The sequence below is a fragment of the Cryptomeria japonica genome, chromosome 11, assembly GCF_030272615.1.
Source record: "Cryptomeria japonica chromosome 11, Sugi_1.0, whole genome shotgun sequence".
Lineage (NCBI taxonomy): Eukaryota > Viridiplantae > Streptophyta > Pinopsida > Cupressales > Cupressaceae > Cryptomeria > Cryptomeria japonica.
The window spans coordinates 532,429,659-532,445,216 of record NC_081415.1 but is presented as its reverse complement, the minus strand read 5'-3'; the positions used below and the strand labels follow the sequence as shown (position 1 = coordinate 532,445,216).

The window sequence follows — 15,558 nt, the reverse complement described above, 5'->3', positions numbered from 1 at the left end:
CTTTTGAGTGTTGTTTTAGTATTTTGTTGTACTTCACTTCTTTTTTAGTTTGAGAATCCCATAATTCACAAAAAAGAGATATGCAATTGTTGACGTGTATTTTGTACACTATCAAACACAGAATAAAATACCTAAAGGTACCTTATCCTCTCTTGAGTAAAGCCTCCGAATGCTGAAGATGTCGCAAAAAGGATCAATCGGGATGACTTCAAGGTTCTTGTATGTAGGGTCTCTACGTGTGGATAAGCTCTCTGTGGTATGATGTGATTTGCTGGAATCACAAGGGGACTTACATTTGATGATTGAACGTCTGATCTGCTTTGAATATTGCTGGAACACAGGCTCTTACTAGCTTTAACTTGAAAAAAAGAAAAAAGATGAGGGCGAGGAAAGGATCTAATCCTAACACTAAGAATGTAAGAGCAATGATTGATCTTTGATGAAATTCTAAGTAAGTCTTGTTTTGACATCGCAGGACCATCTCCACAAGGCTAGTGCGATCTTCGAAGGAAAGCTTTATGATGTTCAAATCATCACTGCAGGCATAGACACCATCAGGTTGATGCATATCAATGAAGAAGCGACAATTGAAGTTAAGCTTAAGCTGAATGATTCCAGTTGACTACGCAAGGCAAGTCTGCAATCAACAAACTGCTAGTAGTATGGATATATGAATTGCACCATCAATCAAGCACATTTTTTCCATTCATCTAATAACATGAAATCAAATATGAGAAGTATAAAGACCATGCAAATTGTCGAATCGACCCATAAATTTCACCATTTCTTCAATGAAGTTACAAGTCTTTTACAACAACATCTTGGCAACAATCTTTGCCTTCTCTCTCTACTCTACTCTAATTACTATTCTATTTCTATCTTCTAACTGCTTCCAACTATTCCTAACTATTTCCTAACTATCTCTTTACAAAATGAAATGCCAGGGCTTATATAGTGCCCTCAATACAATTCGAGATCAATGGCCAAGATTCAACAACGAAAACCCTAATTAGGGTTTGTTACAACCATTACATAACATTTAATGCTTGACCAATGATAAAATTGTATTGCTTGGACACATGTCCTCTCTAGAAAATTCCACCAATGGATAGCTAGGGTAGGTACATCGGAGTTTGTGCCACCTTCCATGAGTTAGGTACATTGAATCTGGAAATGCTGAGGTGGACCACACTGACTGGAGAAGTGATGACTGGGATGCCACCTCATCTGACACTTGTAACTTGGTAGATATTCAACTTGATGTTGTTGAGAAGCTAGCTTTAATTAATTCATCTGGAACTATCTGCTTCTTCAACGAACCCTTGTTCTAACTTCTTGTGTCCTTGATGTGCAGGATGATTGATGTACCTCGCCTTGGAATACTGGATTGGAGAAGGTCGCCCTTATCTTGATGATGTTAGTCCAAAGAAGGCCATCCTTGTCGATGCTAGGCTGGAGGAGGTTGCCCTTGTCCTTGCTTGATCGTCCTGGAGGAGACCGTCCTTGATCTGGCTTGATTTTCCTTGATGAGAGCCTTCCGACTTGTAGATCCTTCGAGTTTGGGAGTCGCCATCTTGATACCTACACAACATTTCAAAATTAGTAACATGTTTTGCAACGTGGAAATATAGACTAGAAAGAGGATTTAAGTTTTAAATTAGGAAACCTCATGATAAATCTTTGAATTATCATTTCCTAAATTTAACTAAGCCACTTGAAATTGAAAATTGAAAATTCAAAATTGAGACTAGGAGAATCTCGCCATACCTCCACTTGAGAACTAAATCTAAGAAAAGATGCAAAATTAAGCAAGTTTGCTAGGCAAAATGTGGATCGAAGTCTTCAAAATGTGCTTCTTCTATCAACTTCACCACCTCTAGCCTTCAACGCCTTGAGGAAAATTCGCTCCACCTCTAGCCTTCAACAAAAATCGCTCCTTCCTAGACCAAATTTCGCACCTTGTTGCTCTTCTCCAAATCGCACTTGAGTGAATGAGTGAATGATGGATTAACATCGCTCAAGATACCCCCACTATATAGGCGCTTACCATTGCAATTTCCCATAGGCCGACTTGGAAAATAGGCCAAAAATAAATAAAAATTTTAATAAAAGAAGAGGCCGACTTTATAAAATCATTAAATAATACCCCAAGCGCCCCAACTTTAATTTTAAATGCCTTTATAATTAAAATTTTGATTTTTTAAAGGCGTAAATTAATTATTAAATGTTTTGCGCACTTATTAAATATCAATTTAATTTCAAAAATATTTCAAGGTTTTATCGAAATTGGCATTTAATGTGTCATAGATGATATTGGCGCCTAGGTATGGCAAGATAATGGACATCAACAAGATCACTCTGGTCCCTGGGAGAGGGACAGGAGCGCCCTTACACTTTAGCCTTGCAATTCTTGTTTTTCACGTTCAAAGTCCCATCTTGGATGTCCAAAATAGCATTTTGCTTGGGAACCTTGAGCTTGATTCATGTGATCTTTGGAAGGGGCGAACCTTGGGATATTTTCGCCCTGGTCCCTTGGAGAGGGACAGGAGCGATCCCACACTTAGCCTTGGTTCTTGTTTTTTTCAAACCGCCAATTCATGTTGCAAGGCAATCGATGATCTTCCTCCATCCATTCCATACATGCTTAACTTGTCCCTTGTAAGGCAAACTTGATATTCTAGAGATTTTCGCCCTGGTCCCTTGGTGAGGGACAGGAGCGATCTTTGCTTTTTTGCCCTTGGTCTTTATCTTCTAAGTCGCCAAATCGAGTTGTGAGGTAGGCAATGGTCATTATTGTTCGTCCTATGCATGTTCAATTCGCCCTCTCAAGACAAAACGAGCTCTTCTAAGGATTTTCGCCCTGGTCCTCCAGTGAAGGACAGGAGCGATTTTTGTATTTGAGCCTAAGATTATTGATTCTTGGGGTAATTTCTTTGTTCATCATCTTCTTAAAGGCATTTCTGACTTTGCACAACCTTGCCTTGGCGTGGTCTTGGAAGGAAATGATTGTTTTAATGAATATCGCCTTGGTCCTTGACTGAAGGACAGGAGCGCCTTTACACTTTATTGCACAAATTCTTTATCGTATCAACCTTGAATCACTTTCTAGACGTAGAATATCATTCCCCCCTTCATCTTGAGTCCTGGAAGCAAGAAATAGTATTTCACAATGCTAGGTAATTAAGTATTTTGAAAATTTCGCTCAGGTCCCTTGGTGAGGGACAGGAGCGCCCTAGCCATTTTTCATCAACTTGATGGCCTTTGTTACTTCATTCCTCCGTGAAACCTTTTAAACATCATTTTGACCTTGCGTCTTGACTTGGATTCGTCCGAATTTGGAGAGGAAGGTTAGCTAATGTGTTTTTCGCCCTGGTCCCTGGGAGAGGGACAGGAGCGATTTTGCATTTATAAGCTCACTTGTGTTTTGCTAGCTTCGAAAATTATCTTCAACGGATCGATTGCGTCTTCCTTCACCCACCTCAAACGCGAAACTTGCCTTCCTTTTGCCAAAAACTTGTCTTGAGGGAAAATCGCTCTGGTCCCTTGGAGAGGGATAGGAGCGCCCTGGCCTTTATGAGCTCATTTATGCCTTGTTAACTTTCAAAACTATCTTCAATGGGTTGATTACGTCCTCCTTCATGCCTTTGATGTCTCAATTTGTCCAAACAAGGTCAGGAATGACTCCACTAAGCTTTTTCGCTCTGGACCCTTGGTGAGGGACATGAGCGATTCACCTTGGACCCTTGGAGAGGGACAGGAGTGCTTTTTGCTCCGGATCCTCAGTGAAGGACAGGAGCGAAATTTGACTTTTTGAACTCTCCATCAAGATAATTTTTATGGAATATAACATTTAAGTATAAGAAGGAAGAAAGATAGAAGGAAACATTTCCTTCTATCTTTCTTCCTTCTTATACTTTAAGTTATATTCCATATATACTTTCAGGATGTTTGAGAGTGGTTTCAGACCTCCAGGAGTTATATTGCAAAATCTAGTTTTTTGAGGTTTTTCAGTTTCCAGACTTAGTCAAATTTTAGGATCAGGACTTTCAGACTTAGCCAAATTTTCAGGATCAGGACATCACTCAAGCAGGACTTGCTATCCTATTGATCTCCCCGATAGCACTCAAAAATGCAAAAGCCAACTGACAAAACCCTAAAAGACCTAGAAAACAAACCCTAAAAAGCAAAAAACATGGGTCCCTATTTGCAATGGGGCAATGTGTGAAAACGTCACAACAACAATACATTCAATAGATAATATTCTAGAATAGTAGAGTAATTGGGTGGATTTGCCTAAGGAACTCGAGGAAACAATATATACAAAAAAATCAAGCAAAATGAATAAGATACGATGGGTTATTATAAGTGTAGTAAATCCCTTTATTTAAAAGTTGATCCAACACTACATGGCTTGCTATGCCAACATCTCTATGTTATATAACAAATGCTAGTAACCCTATGGACTAGGTAAGATGTTTTTACAGCTCTAACATTCCATCCTTTTGTCCCTCCTATTTGATGACAACTTTTGCAATCCAAAAATGACAAGGAGCTGAATGGTAAAGCCAATCATGATCCAAAATATATTATTCATGAAATGCTTCTAGTTACATGATATGCATGAGCCATTTCAATTATGGTTCGCAACATTACAACCCTTGAATTGTCCATTTAAGTGAGTCTTCAAGGAGATGATGCTAATTTTCAAGTCAAATGTGATTTAGCCATGGACAAATCAATGTATGCTCCCAACCAAGTACATGAGCTCCTACGCTTGCTCAACCAAAAGGCACACAACTAAGACATGAAGTAAAGCGTGAGAACATGCCATCCATGGAATTGATGTTATGCTGATCACAAAATGTGCCTAGTTGCAGGATATGCTCAAGTCATTCCAATTGCGAGTCTACAACCATACAATCCTTGAATTATCTATTTGAGGAAGTCTTAAAGAGGATGATGCAAAATATCTTGAAGTCAAAAGTGACTTGACCAACAATTGATTACTAGATGCTTCTAGCTAAGTACATGAGCTCCTAAGTTTGCACAACTAAAAGATGTGTGCCCAAAACATGAAGTAAAGTACCGAGAATGTGCCATCCATAGAGTTGACGGTGATGTCCAAATTATTGAAGTCAATTGTGACCCAACCACCTAATAAATTACCAAATGATCCCTAGCCATGTGCATGAGCTCCCATCTAGCATGATTTGATGACCCATGCCAAAATTTGAAGCCAAGCACCCAAAATTGCCATCCACAAGATTTTCCATGAACACCTGAAATTGGGTCTTCCCTATGATTTTGCAAATATCACCAAGCTAACAAGGTCATGTTTTATACAACTTTAGGTTTAAGTAACTTGCATCACAACTACCTTCAATGTATCGAGAAATTTGAGGTTCTAGCTAGTAGCTTTCTCCCCAAGCTACATCTTGAAATATTCTAGTTATTGGTGGTAAGTGAATACTACGCTGTAATACCATTGGTAGAATACCATTTTGGTTTTAGGAAATGTATCTAGATTTTGTAATCCATATATTTTCTTATGAATACAAGTATGAAAAACCATAGTTTTAAGACTCGTGGACTCGCCACGAACTTGCAAGTCCAGTGGCGCGATGAGTCGACTCGCCATGGACTCGCGAGGCGAGTCCTAGCGAGTCTTTTTGAGAGACTCGCGAGTCTATCTAATTGACTCGCGCAAGTCTTTCTAATTGACTCGCGCAAGTCTTTCACTTGGACTCCTGAGTCTTTTGACTAGACTCGTGCAACCCAGAGCACACATCAAAAAATTATTGAAATCCTTTTTTCAAGCCAGTCTCATTCCCTTCATCAGAATATATACATGAAATATAACATTTAAGTATAAGTGCTTATACTTTAAGTTATATTTCATATATATATTGGCAAGATGTTTGAGAGTGGTTTCGGATCTCTAGGAATTATAATGCAAATTCTAGGTTTTAGATCTTTTAAATTTTTCAGACTTAGTCAAATTTCAGTAATCGGTAGGCTCCTATTAGCATTCTCTCACCTTCTCTATCTCACTCACTTTATTAGCCTCGAATTTTAGACCTATCTATCTCCCTATCACTCTTCCTCTATCCCCTCTCTCTACCACTCTCTATCTCAGTCTCTCCTCTCTCCCTCAAGATCTAGACCTATCATTATATGTAATTTTGTAAACATTTATAAACCTATGCTTCTATTATACATTTTAAAGTTTGAAACTACGAGTATGAATGATGAAATTTCAAATATTGAGTGTTTGGAGATCATATGACATGTGTAATGTTTCAATTATGGCTCTTATGTTCTCTAAATGCATTAATTTCTTTATGTTTTTTTGTAAAACTATGTTTTTTTTTTTTGCCGAGTCTTTCGCGAGTCTTTCACAAGTCCGAGTCCGAGTCCAATGTTTTGGTTTGCTGAGTCCGTGGCAAGTCCGAGTTTTAAAACTTTGCGAGAAACTTTTTCATATTACTTGGATAAGTATTTCCTCTAGCTTTTCGATTTGTAAGTTCAATGCCACATTTTGGGTATGTAGGTGCCCCATTGGTTTTATCTTTTGTGTAGTTTTGCCTTCTTTTGCATGTAGGTATGTTGTATGATAAGCCAATCATCTTTTTACACACAACCTTTGGTAGAACAATGAAGCCAATTCTCTTTGATATACGACCACCAACGTTCTCCCATACTAACTGTAGGGAGCAAAAAGAAACCAATATTATAATACTGACTTCATGTAGTGTCACATGCTCACAAAGCTACACATCCATCAAATTCAATGGAGAATCCATTAATGTTGAGAGCCAAATGCTCACATAACCATTAAATTCAACTTTATTGCCAGTTTCCACACTTGAAAGTTGTGACCCACATAGAGTCTTTGTAATTGACTCCATCTTCAGCTAAATCAAGGATAGAAAAAAAATCTTCGAATGCCTAAAATAAGAACCCTACCATGAATGGAATAGCTGGAGTTTACTCTATCTTTAGCTGAATCAAGGACAAGGCCAAGAATGCCTAAAATTTGGTGCTCCTTGGGGATGTTTCCCTTGCCCTAAATGCCCCCCATCCCTTATAAGGGATGTTTCAGGGATGCAGGGATGGTTAGGAAATGTTTCCTCCTTGCCCCCTTTTTTTGAAAAAGTAGGAAACTTCCCCAAGACGACCTTAAAAAACAAGGGATGTTTGGGGGATGTCCAAACCATCTTGGGGATAGCTAGCCATCCCCTATGGCCAAAGCACTTTTTTGGTACTATTTAAAAAAATCACAAATTCGTTTTAAAAAAAAGGATGGGTGCGCCATGAAGGTTTGTGTGGTTTTGAAGGTCTTCATTTGGGCTTGCGTGCTACGGTGCTGCCCCTTGACCCCACTAGAAGCATTGCCCCTAGAACCTTATGAGGGGCGTTGCCTCTTGACCCCACTAGATAAAGTCACAATCAAGGATTATCTTGTTTCATACATTGGACAGTTTTGTTTAGTATACAAGGATTGCCATAGACAAAGTTGGCATTCTATAGTTATTATATTGCTGAATACGAGTTAAGTCATAGTTAGCAGGAAATGCCACATTCATAATGCAAAAATTAAAATGTATCAATCATGCGCTTCATAGACAACTGATAAAACGGTCGTATCTTGTCCATAGTAGCAAACATCTGCAAAACATTGCGATTATACATGATTAATCAACATTCAGGAAGCTTGTTGATTTTTCCCCCCCAAAAATTGGATTTAATTGGTCAAAGACGGTCCATGATTTTTTCAACAAAAAAATGCCTGATTAGCTAGGGGAAAAAACCGCGAACCCTAATTCAAAATTTGGCAATGTATTAAAATCATATGAAATTCGCAACACACTTCCATTTTCAAAAATTTGTAGATAATTCATAAGATAATAGGTAAAGTTTTTTTTGTTGGTTGATAACAAGTTCAATGTTGCCATCAACAGGTATGAGGGCCACGAAACTGCCGCAAGTCGACGCTCTGCTTGTGCTGTCGGTAGGGCCGAGAGACGAGGGATAAATGTTAATTGATATTAAACATTTACCCGATATAATATTGTTGCCTGAAATAATGTTGTCACCCAATACAATATTGTTGCCCTAAATAATGTTGTTGCTCGATATACTAATATATTAACATTTACTATATAAGTTGTGAGATTTAAAATTTAATATATTTAAAATTAAATATTTTAGAATAATTCAAATTTTAATTATTTATATATAAAATTTGACAAATTTAAATTAAAATATAGAAATAAAATAAAATTAATTTAATATTGTTTATTCTGATATTTTTTAGATACATTATTTATATTTTTCTAAAAAAGCAAATTTATATAAAGCGATTTTAATGACGAATTCTTTTTCGAATTTTTTTCCTCTTGCCGAATTTCATCCGAATTTTATTGTTGGCGAATTTGAACGCGATGACTTAGCCGCCTGCTATAAATTTCATTTGTTAATATTAAAATGACTTTTTAAAATTGCGGGCTTTGAATATAAATGTATTTTTATTTTGTTTTTTAAAATTGAAATAAAAAATTAATATAGTTTGATTTTATACTTTTAAAATTAAAGTTAAGTGTTTTTATTTTGTTTTTAACGTTAAAAATATAATTTAGTATTTTTATCTTGTTTTTAGAGGTAAAAATAAAATAATTACATAGATGTTTTAATGTTTTGTTAAATAAAAATTTAATGATTGTTTTATTTTTATTATTTGAAACAAATGTTTTTAATGGTAAGAATAAAAAATTATTATTTAAAAAATATATGTGAAATGTATTGAATCTCAACTTAAATATTAAATATTGTTTTTTTGTTATAATAACACAAAAAATGAGTTATTTTTTTATAACGATCTATAAAAGACATTAAATAAATTAAAAAATATATAAATTCTTAATTAATATCAATAAATTGTTTATATTTTGGAATTTGTACGAAGTCACAAACTATATTGTAATTGACAATTTGACAAATGTTACCATCTAGTTATTATTTATGTTGTTGTATGTTTTGTGAAATTTAATCAGTGATATGAATAAATGTATCGAAGTCTCTATTTTATTTGCCTAAAATATCTCTATGCTATGGAAATGCCCTTAAATATTTAAAAAAAGTAGTTTTTGATTGCTTTTCCGCAATTATTTACGATTTTTTATAAATCCGATTTTTTCAAAAAATCTTATACTTTTGGTTTGCCGATTAATTCCCCAAACTATCAATGCTACTATGGTATCTACTAGTATCCTAGTTGAGAGCAAATTGGAATATAATCAGCTCTTTCAGGTTTTACTTAATTGTTCCTCTTTGTTAATTAGTTTGACAACATACAGTGCTGTCTTGAAGGCTTCATGAAAACTTCTATCATAAATCCCACTTGAATATACACACCAGTTAGGCATGTCTTTATTAAGTCATGCTCATATACATATATTTCTATTCAATTACCCATGTTTACAAAGGTTCTGTAATGTCTATGATGAATGCTTGATCAATGTTATCATATGAATATTTGAAATTTATTTATACTTCATTTGTTTTCAATTTTTTAATAGCCATCCCCTAAAGCAGCCTTAAAAAAAATCTTTAAAAAATGCATCCCTCTGTCCCCTGCCGTCTCCATCCTAGAAACTTAGGGGAGCATAGCTAAAATAACAATGTCAATGCATAGATCTCTGAAATGTCTTTTCATTGCTTTGAAAACGGAGTGAAATAAAGTTTGCATGACAATGTTATGACTTCCAAAATATCGAATATCAAAATGTCAGTCAAATGCATGCTAAATTTAACCTAATTCGTTAGGCCATAAATGGTGGAATCTAACTATATTTAGATAAATGACTCTGGACAAATTTTTATGGTAATCCAAACTTGTTATCAGATCTGGAATATGAGCACTATCCACATTCGAAGTTGATAAGAATTAGAGATATATCCATAGAAAGTTTCATCTGGAAAATATTTTTTGCTGAATTACTTCTCTTTAGAAAAAATCCTCCAACAGAGTGCCAAAACAGGACTAAACACCATCATGTGATGCTGCCATGCCTTCACAATGAAGTGGTTGCAAAGGACAAAACCTTAAGGGGGGCTCTGGTATTGTTTGAGCATTAAGTGCAAGATCCCATGATTGAGGGAAATGGATATGTATACACCAGTGTTCCACGGAAACGCGTTTCCCTCCCCTCAGACCCAAGTCCCCCCGTCCCCGAAACTCGTCCCCCAAACTTTTTCCCTTTGTCCCCCCGTCCCCAAAGCCCGTCCCCCCGTCCCCCCGTCTCTCCCTCCCCAATGGTCGTGGAACAATGGTATACACTGAATAAATCATACCCAAGGACACCAGAGATGCAGGCTGAAATCCCCCAAGGAACCTCAGAACACAATCTACTCAACAAAATTAGAAAGAATGAAGGTGACAAAATGTATGGTTATAGGTGTGAGAAACCTCTTAATCTATGCACATAGTCCTAATAACGTGTAGAGAAGAATGCGATTCTATAGTCTACCATGCCACCATCAATTCCAAGCTGTACCTCAAATACTGATAACTCCATGGGGCCTGATTAATTTTTTAACTCTTACAATTAATTTTTTTTATTAACCTTTGGCATATAATAATCTTATTGTATAATTTTCAATGTCCTTTGGCTTATGCTCTTATTATATTCTATGCACAAACACAATAGTTTGAGTTATTGCCGTTCTATTTCAGAGTGCTGCTTCAGCAATAAATCAGATTTTGTCTATTGTAGGTACAACTGCAGACGATCTCTATCCTCTGTTTGACCGATATGGAAAGGTTGTGGACATTTTTATTCCAAGAGACAGGAGGTACAAAATGTTAAGACACACAGTTGGTTTTTCTGGTACAAGTATCATTCACTTTTTAAAATTTTGTTTGCTAAATCTAGTAACAATCTTTTGCCTCATATGCAGGACTGGGGATTCTAGAGGATTTGCTTTTGTTCGTTATAAATATGCAGATGAGGCTGAAAAGGCAATTGAAAGGCTTGATGGTAAGCAAATGCTCTGAAATTTTATATTACAGAGAAAAACCTCCCATAAATGGATCTGTCATTTACAATGGGTGATTTGATATTTTAGTTGTGATTACTAGCAATGCAGTTCTTGATTACTAGAAATGTTTATGGGTAAGTCTTAAATGATGAAAAAGATTATTCACCTTGCTTGGGATACATTTCAGTTCTTGACACATTAATTCACTAGAGAAGTTTGAGAGGAATAACCTAGGTATGCTTATGATCCTTAGTCCTTAAACCTGAGTTGGAACATGGTTTATAGCCTCACTTTGAGGAATGCATAGCTTCAATGGACTTGTGACTGCATAAAAGTGAAAATCTAGTTACTCTCTATCTAGGTTAAGAGTGAGGATCTGAAAAAATAAAGAAGGTTGGATAGCATTAGAAATGAAAGCTATTACAACACCCAAAAGTAAATAGCGGGCATGCTGTTTCAATTTAGCTTGTTTTGGGTTACCCTTAGATGCTCTTATTTGTGTTCAATATGAAAAGAGGATTTATTGGTCTTTCCTAGTGGATCTCATTGTCAAGTAATCTTGGAGATCGAGACCCCTCATTTTCAAGGGCCAAACAAAAAACAAAGTGCCATCTTTTAAGCTTCACCCACTTTGGAGCATGATCAAAACCTAACACTTCAAATAATAGACAAATTGCTGGCTGTTTAACCTTGACCCACTTTGGAGCTTGATCACACTTTGGAGCTTGATCAGAGTTCCTTGAGAATGATGCATATCAATCTCCAAAATTACTTGAAGATTAGATCCTTTGGAAAGCTCCCTTTTTGTATTGAACATGGAAGCGGGCTTCTAGGTGGTATGAACTTACCTACAAAATATCATCAAACAGAAGCGATAACATGTGAAAAGAACACAATGTGTGGAAAATACTTGCAAATATGCTTATATTTTGGAATCTAGAACAAGTATTACAGGCCTCTTCAAGAGGATAACCTCCTTAAGAGAAAACATGATTCTAAGATGGTCTTCTCTTTACTACAACACTACTATGTAAGCATCACAAAAGTGATTTATGAGGTACACAAGTTGTGTGGGATAAATCCATACTTTTCATTGAACCCATTATGCTATGACAAATCTTGTAATGAATGGGGGATAAATCCACACAATGTAAAATTAACTAAATGACTAAGCTATGATAATTGTGCCCATTGCAATAATACAAGGTTAGGACGTAAGGGTAACTTTAGATGAGCAAAATTTAGGATAATTATAGATAGGTTGTGGTTTTCTTTAATGGATTGTAATGACAATGAATAACTTGGTGGAAGCCCTTCCAATCAAATAAGGACTATTTACATTGGTTTTATCTTCTCCGAGTCATTTGATAAATAGCATATTTTAAATTGTAGTTGACATGATTAGGAGAAATAAATATACATAATTTGAGAGGTTTAAAAAAAAATCATGTTGAATGACACTATTCAATTTTGCTCTAACTTGTGCATGTTAGGTGATTGACTAAAAATAGCCATTGATAGATTGATTGATATAGCCTTTGGTGAATTTGGACTGCAATTGGTAATGGGCTTAGAAGAATATAAATGTGGACCAATTGGGTGCGTGGATCAATTGAATGTTTGGACCTATTAGACTTAGTTATATCTAATGATATTACACACAATTGAGCTAGGTTCTTTTTTGCCTCTTAGCTCTTGACAAGTCTTACATTAGGTTAATTTTTTTACCTTGACCCTCCTACCTTTTCCTTATCTTCATTGCCATTTCCCCAATTTGGAGTTATTACTTTTTTATGTTAGGAATTTCAAGCCACAAGCAAATTACTCATAACCTTTATGAGAGAAATTATGGTACAATAGCATGCAAAAGAATAGCGAAGTATAAACACAAAGAAAATATTACGAAGTAATTGGTAAATATTTGCTTAATATTAACAAAGATCAATATATCTTTATATACAAGAAGAAAGACGATGTTTCCTTAGGAAACGATCGTGAAGAATAGAAACATTCTATTCTAGCTAACAACTAACTAAGTATTTACAAAATATTACAGTAGATAACCATTAACAATAAATAGAAACTATCTGTTATCGTAATACCTTCCCTTAATGGTTAATCTATCCACTACACCGGGATAACTGGAGCTACTAGAGCTGGAGGATCCCTCCCATCAGGTAGACCTAATGGAAGTCTAACTCCCAAATCACGAGCCTTCATAGGCTGGTCTGCTGAATCATGAACAAGAGAGACAGGCATGAAGGGTCCTCGCTGCTCATCAAAGACTACATCACGACTATACAGGAGACGAGATGTCTCAATGTCGATCAAGCGGTAGGCTTTGTGAAGACTACTGTATCCAGTAAGCATAAGTTTCTGGCTCTTGGCATCCAACTTGGTGCGTGAAGCATCAGGGATCCAAACATAAGCAAGGGAGCCGAAAACCTTCAGATGACTGATTTTGGGCTTGCGACCTGACCAAGCCTCTTCCGAAGTCTTGCCTTTGACCGCCACAGTGGGTGACCGGTTCAAAAGGTAGATTGCAGTGTTAACTGCTTCTGCCCAAAACTGCTTCGGAACATGTCTGTGGTTGAGCATGGATCTAGCCATCTCAGTGATTGTTTTGTTCTGACGTTCAACTACACTGTTCTGTTGGGGTGTGGTTAACTGGCGTTTAATGCCATGAATATCACAGAAGCTAGAGAATTCATTAGAACAAAATTCCCCCCCATTATTTGATCTAAGAGCAATAATAGATTTCCCAGACTCTTTTTCAACTAGAGGTTTAAACTTCTGAAATACAGTAAACGCTTCTGATTTCTTTGCAAGAAAATAGACCCACATTTTTCTACTGAAATCATCAACAAACAACAAAAAATACCTGGACCCAAGAACAAAAGGAGTAGTCATAGGGCCGCAGATATCAACATGAACAAGCTGAAGTACCTGAGAAGACTGCCATGAATCGCCACTTTTGAAGGGTGTGCGATGTTGCTTCCCAGCCTGACATGCATCACAAACTCCAAGCTGCTGAGTTTGAATCTCTGGCAATCCGAGGACAAGCGCGTCCTGAGCAAGCTGAGCAAGATAGCGCACATTTAAGTGCCCATATCGCTGATGCCAAAGTGTACTGAGAGAAGACTGCCGAGCAGCCATAGTGAGGTCTTGAGAAACACCAGAATCTGCAAGTCTGAAAAGACCATGATCCTCAAGACCAACTGCAACAACTGACTGAGTCTCTCGATCAGTGATGGTGCACTAATGTGAACTGAAGGTGACATCCAACCATGGAGAGTGTCACAGCATCTGACTGACTAAGAGTAGATTGAGTTCCATCCTTGGAATGTGGAAAACATTGAGGAAAATGAGATTCCTCCCAGCAGACTGAATCTGAATGTTTCCTTTGCCGACAATCGTGTATTCTTCCCTGCCACCAAATATTACAAATTCTGAATAAGGGTGGTAGTCAGTGAACCAGTCTCGACGGTGGGTGAAATGACGAGAGGCACCTGAATCAATATACCAGGCAAATGATTTGACATGATCTGCGGGTCTTTTAGCCATGAAGGCGTAAAAGGCAGATTCTGTCTGCTCAGTGTGCTCTGCACGGTTTGCTTTGGGCTGCGAACTAGATTGCTTAGCTTGGGCAGCTAAGCGCTTTCGACATTCAATCTTCATGTGACCATACTTGTGGCAGTAGTTGCATTGAATGTTCTTTTTCTTGGAGCGTTTTGATGCAGGAGCAGAGGGTTTTTGCCGAGAACACTGTTGAGAATGAGACTTGCCCTTATCCTTGTGAAAAGAATTAGCAACAAAGGCTTGTTCTGTGGAGGTGGAGTTGGAACTGCTACTGAACTGCTGAGTCCACCGATCTTTCTGAAGCAAAAGTGTGCAAAGATCTATGAACTTCAAATCAACACCAGTAGAAGTGATGCTGAGAGTTTCGATAAAATGCGCGTAGGACTTGGGTAAACTTATAAGGGTGATTACAACAATGTCCTCTTCCTCCATCTTGCGTCCAGTGGCAAGCAACTGATCACGGATTTCCTGAATCTTATTCAGGTGATCCTGGAGCGATTTCCGCTCATCTATGACAAGAGAAAACAAAGAGTTCTTGAGAAAGAAGGCCCTGCTTTTATCAGAAGTCTCATGTAGGGTTTTGAGATGCGCCCATATCTCGGCAGGTGTTTTGCCGGATAGAATCTGAGGGAGCTGATCATCAGCTACAGATAATTTGAGAAGCATCACTGCCTCCCGATTATGCCGGTCATATGCAACCTGATCAGGACTAGCTGTAGTCGGACGCTGGGTAGTACCTAGAACCACTTGATTGCTACCGTGATATTCGAAGATGGTTAGCATCTGCTGCTTCCACGTGCTATAGTTCTGACCATTGAACTTTTGGTTTCCCTCGAGCAAAATATTCGTCAGAGATGCCATGGCACGAATTTCTGTTAAAAACGTGAAAAAACTGAGAAGGCATGTACTTCGAGGCAAAATGTCGGAGGACCTAGAAAA

General features: G+C 37.2%; 1 protein-coding gene across 3 annotated transcripts in view; it reads left to right on the top strand.

Moving 5' to 3' along the window:
• LOC131066463 (serine/arginine-rich splicing factor SC35) overlaps positions 1 to 15,558 on the top strand; it is a 52,069-nt gene that overhangs the window by 18,709 nt on the left and 17,802 nt on the right. For all 3 annotated transcript variants that reach the window (XM_058001220.2, XM_058001219.2, XM_058001218.2), the window contains exons 2-3: positions 10,776 to 10,854; positions 10,960 to 11,039. In XM_058001220.2, coding sequence (XP_057857203.2) covers positions 10,776 to 10,854; positions 10,960 to 11,039 — 159 coding nt within the window. The remainder of the gene's footprint in view (positions 1 to 10,775; positions 10,855 to 10,959; positions 11,040 to 15,558) is intronic.